The sequence below is a fragment of the Armigeres subalbatus genome, chromosome 1 (genome assembly GCF_024139115.2).
Source record: "Armigeres subalbatus isolate Guangzhou_Male chromosome 1, GZ_Asu_2, whole genome shotgun sequence".
In the NCBI taxonomy this organism is placed as follows: domain Eukaryota; kingdom Metazoa; phylum Arthropoda; class Insecta; order Diptera; family Culicidae; genus Armigeres; species Armigeres subalbatus.
This window is the reverse complement of record NC_085139.1, coordinates 86,519,451-86,525,083: the sequence shown is the minus strand read 5'-3', so window position 1 is coordinate 86,525,083 and position 5,633 is coordinate 86,519,451. Positions and strand designations below refer to the sequence as shown.

At 38.4% G+C, this 5,633-nt stretch overlaps 1 protein-coding gene across 1 annotated transcript in view; it reads left to right on the top strand.

Annotated features, from left to right (window-relative positions):
- Positions 1-2,475, top strand: part of LOC134206327 (uncharacterized) — a 380,581-nt gene extending 378,106 nt beyond the window's left edge. The window contains exon 7 of the mRNA XM_062682026.1: positions 2,446-2,475. Coding sequence (XP_062538010.1) covers positions 2,446-2,475 — 30 coding nt within the window. The remainder of the gene's footprint in view (positions 1-2,445) is intronic.
- Positions 2,476-5,633: the final 3,158 nt, after the last annotated feature.

The window sequence follows — 5,633 nt, the reverse complement described above, 5'->3', positions numbered from 1 at the left end:
GATCCATAAACCCCCAACAACTAACACAACTACACAAACAATCCAAACCAATCCAACCAATCCAAACCAATCCAACCAATCCAATCCAAACCAATCCAACCAACCAACCAAACCAATCCAACAATCCAAATCAAACCAATCCAAACCAACCAAACCAACCAAACCAACCAAACCAATAACCAATCCAAACCAACCAAACCAATCCAAACCAATCCAAACCAATCCAAACCAATCACCAACCAAACCAACCAAACCAACCAAACCAACCAAACCAACCAAACCAACCAAACCAATCCAACCAATCCAAACCAATCCAAACCAACCAAACCAATCCAAACCAATCCAACCAACCAAACCAATCCAAACCAATCCAACCAATCCAAACCAACCAAACCAATCCAAAACCAACCAATCCAAACCAATCCAACCAACCAACCAATCCAAAATCAATCCAATCCAAACCAATCCAACCAATCCAACCAATAATCCAATATCCAATCCAAACAATCCAACCAACCCCAACCAAACCAACCAACAATCCAATCCAATCCAAACCAATCCAAACCATCCAATCACCAAACCAATCCAAACCAATCCAAACCAATCCAAACCAATACCAACCAATCCAATCCAAACCAAACCAACCAAACCAACCAAACCAAACCAATCCAAACCAATCCAAACCAATCCAAACCAACCAAACCAATCCAAACCAATCCAACCAACCAACCAACCAAACCAATCCAAACCAATCCAAACCAATCCAAACCAACCAAACCAACCACCAAACCAATCCAAACCAATCCAAACCAATCCCAAACCAATCCAAACCAATCCAAACCAACCCCAAACCAATCCAAACCAACCAAACCAACCAATAACCAACCAAACCAATCCAAACCAATCCAACCAAACCAACCAACCAAACCAACCAAACCAAACAAACCAACCAAACCAAACCAATCCAAACCAATCCAGAATCCAATCCAAACCAATCCAAACCAACCAATCCAAATTCAACCAAACCAACCAAACCAATCCAAACCATTCCAACATCCAATCCAAACCAAACCAACCAACCAATCCAAACCAACCAAACCAATCCAAACCAATCCAACCAATCCAATCCAACCAATCCAAACCAATCCAAACCAATCCAAACCAATCCAAAATCCAATCCAAAAATCCAATCCAAACCAATCCAACCAACCAAACCAATCCAAACCAACCAAACCCCAATCCAACCAACCAAACCAACCAACCAACCAACCAACCAAACCAATCCAACCAACCAACCAAACCAACCAAACCAATCCAAACCAAACACCAACCAACCAAACCAACCAAACCAACCCAACCAATCCAAACCAATCCAAACCAATCCAAACCAACCAAACCAACCAAACCAATCCAAACCAACCAAACCAATCCACAACCAACCTAATCCAAACCAATCCAACCAATCCAACCAACCAACCAATCCAATTCAAACCAATCCAACCAAACCAAACCAATCCAAATCCAAACCAATCCAAACCAACCAAACCAACCAACCAATCCAAACCAATCCAATCCAAATTCAATCCAACCAATCCAAACCAATCCAAACCAATCCAAACCAATCCAATCCAAACCAATCCAACCCAACCAACCAACCAAATAACCAATCCAACCAACCAACCAAATCCAATCCAACAATCCAATCCAAACCAATTCAACCAATCCAACAATCTCAATCTCAAATCCAATCCAACCAATCCAACCAATCCAAACCAATCCAAACCTAATCCAAATCCAATCCAACCAACCAAATCCAATCCAACCAAATCACCAAATCCAACCAAATCCAATCCAACCAATCCAAACCAATCCAAATCCAATCCAAACCAACCAAATCCAATCCAAATCCAACCAAACCAATCCAAACCAATCCAAATCCAATCCAACCAATCCAAATTCAATCCAAATTCAATCCAAATGATATTTGAAAATAATCATGGACAAACATTAAAGATTATTATTTTAAAATCAGAATTAAATTCGTTGCCAAAATCCAAGCCCATTTCCGAATAAATTTCCGTTTTTTTTCAATTTTCAAATTAAAATGCAATTGAAACTTATTTCAAATCATCGAATTCAATTTTCGAATCTCATCTCCGAGAAAGATTTCAAAAAATTAATACAGGGTTCGTTCGATAAGTTAGAGGGTTTCTGCTGTTTTGATAAGAAAATTGTTTTGTACATTTGAGTTGAATGTCTTCACACGTCATGAGATGATTCTCTCGTTTGCTCTAATTCGAATCGATAAATTCGTTCTTCATTAGAACAACAGATCTTTTCACAAGAATTCATCCATTATATGTAATTCTTTGCGAGAAGATTTAACTTATCTGTAAAAACAAAATTGTTTAATATAAATATTCTCTTCTCTAACTTTTCTTACAGCTTCCACCACGCCCCAGATCGAACTGGTAGTGGATAACCAACCTGATGGGAGTTCTGCGAGGCCCATCGTTCGACGACGTAAGATGACAGTTAACTCTTCATCATGTTTCGGTTATAGTACAACTATAAAGTGAATGGAAAGCTTCCAAATTGGCTTCATTGCTTCACTGCAATATTTGCTAATGAAAATCAACTTTTTAGCTTTTATTTATCTCAATCAAAGAAAGATACCTAAATCAAAACTCATCAAGTAAACAACCAAATCCTACAATTCTATTCCAGCTGCCACCAGCTCCGAGGTATCGGCGCGTCGGAAAAATCGAACCAGCGTCGAGAACAACACGACCAAAGTCCGCAGCGAGGCGGCCGTAGCCATCATCAAGAAGAACACCTCCGACAGCTCCGATCCGAAGGGATCGTTGGCCTGTGCACTGCCCTGGGGCCATGGCTGGGGTTGGGCGACCCTGCCAAACGGCATCTGGAGTGGCGGTAAGTCCAAGAACACACCTTTCTATCTGTATATCATCCATCCCATCAAATATTGAGCACTCCTCAAATCAAACTCCAATTACCGGTCTTGTCTTAAAAGTGCCTTCGTGATCCTGGAAAAGTGGAAAACTTTTCCCATTAATCATAATTACTCTCGTCGCCGCCAGCGTCGTCAGTTGGGCCACGGGTTATCGCTTCCTGCTGTCATCATCACAGCGCTTATTAACTCTTTTTTTCTCGATGGATGATGGTGTTCCACCGTCGGTCGTCTCGGCTCACCAGAGGACCAGTCAGTGCCAAAAAAGGATTGAGTTAGTCATATCTTTCCGCAAGATTGAATATTTATTGGTTTTCAATTGGAAAATTGATGGATTTGCCGATTCAGGTTCGAGTGGAGAACCAGCATGAAAGTCATTCGCTTTTATTCTTTCCGGGAAAATCGAATAGAATGATAATCTTTTGCACGCTTCTCGAATGAATAGGTGAAAGTGGGGATATACGAAACGATACTATGGATTGATGGCAGCGAAATCATGTAAGGAATTGATTCTGAATATTTTCAACGATTCTTACTTTTGATTATTTATCAATTCCTGATGGAATTGTTTTACAAAGTTTATATTTGTCGAATTTCCGTGTGAAATAAAAGCTCTGAGTGGACGAACAATCTTCCCCTAAGCTCGATGTGTGTAGGCGACGAATGTGATCGGCAATGCGATGGAAATACCTACTTTACTACCAAAGCAGTGTACATTAGATTCATACGACAGTGGAAGATGAATGGTGAAGAAAGTGGTGGTGAAATGAAAAAAAAAACGGCAGAAATGTGATGGAAAATTTTATATTCAATCTATTTGGGTTCAATCGCACCAAGGAAAGCCCTTCAATTTCCAACAGACTCGTGGATCTTTCAGATGGACGACGGAAGTATTACGGTGGCTTAGCATCGAGGAATTTATGTTTTTGCAGCAGTTTCGCTGCTGTCTTACATATAGTTATAGACATAGCAAAACGCATCATCGATTGTTTTGCCAAACCAATTGAGCTGAATTTTGTATGTCTCAATTAAATTGGCAAAAAAAAATTATGAGTTCGATCCATAAAAAAGCGAGCATGATTATTAGCTCACAGAATAACATAAAATGTATCTTCTCTTTTGGATAACTCTTGAATATTATACATGTAAGTGGCAATTTTGATCTTTGTTTAACTGAAAAAATATAACAAATAGATTGTTCCATACAGCAAACTATAACTAATTAAAATTCAACCTTTGGACTGCAATGTTGTTCGTAACTTGCTGGTACTTCTTAGCAAACCAATCAGTTTATTAAACCTGCTTTGCTAGGATTCACTTATTTCATTTTTCCAGAAATTATTTCAACCATTTTTTTGCAAACTACTAAAGAAATTCTCTAGTGGTCACCTAGAAATTCATTCAGGAAATTCTTCAAAAATTACTTCGAGATTTTTTCTAGCAATTCTAATGGAATTTATGAAGAAATTTCCAAAGAAGCTCTTGAAAGAATTTTCGACATCTCTTCAAAAAAGGAATTCTAATATTTTTTTCGGAAATTCTCTCAGGATTTCCTTCAGAACTGCTGAACTGTTCGAACAAGCCAGACGTGTGTGCTGTGTCTCATCGCGGGTTTTGTTCGGTATATCTGGTATCGATATTTTCGCTCCGATAAAACGATATTTTGTATCGATTTGGTTTATGTTCGATATTTGACCGTATCGACCGTTTTTGTAGGTGATATCGGATTTAGATGTTTTTAATGTAGGAGACATTATCCGTTTACAAAAAAGTGGAAAATATAGTAAATATTAGATACAATCCGTTGAAAACTTTAATGTGTGATTCAATGACCAGAAATGGAAAACCAATAGTTTATTTTTTTTTTGCTCGTGCTTTTAATTTTTCGGACGTATCGATATATCGGAATATCGATTTGCTAACAGGGTTTCTTACCCCATTTCCGGCCTAACATGCGTACGACTGCATTATTTAATTGATATTTATGACAGGAAGCAACTTTTCCTGAATTTTGTGGGCCGCGTGATACTGCAATGGTAGCACGTATTTCAGTCACAGCGATTGCTTTTCCGGCATACTTCAATTCAATTTCCGGCATAAGTGGCTTACTCAATTTCTCAACATCTTAATCTCTCATTCTCTCTCGGGACGGTAGAAAATGCGACGTAAACAAAAATATGCACGTTCCACGACAACGTGATGCCAGATGGTATTATTCATAATAATTTTCATTATTACTCATCCAAATTCCTTCCAAATACTTAAAAACAATATTGTTTTGAATTTTTTAAATCGATAGAATTATAAATAACATGATAGCGTCAACGTATTTGACAGTTTTCCTCTTAACGATGAAGGATTATTTTCATACTGAAAAAGGCTCCTGGCCTTGTGGCAGCACGGTGTGGCTAGAAGTTTTTGGGCCGAGGTGATTTTTTGCTCGGTTTGAGGATACAGTTTTAAATGTATTCCAATATGTTTATATAAGTTCTAGTGATACGAACAAATAGGAAGGTTTAAAGTGCGTGAGTTTAGCATTAATGTGTGGTGATTACCAGCTTTAAGCAATGATTGTATCGAGTACTATGACGATTTCCAGGTAGGTGTTTGTTTGATCATACCGTTTTGTAAAAGTGGAAAGAATCACTCCGGTTTAGTGGTG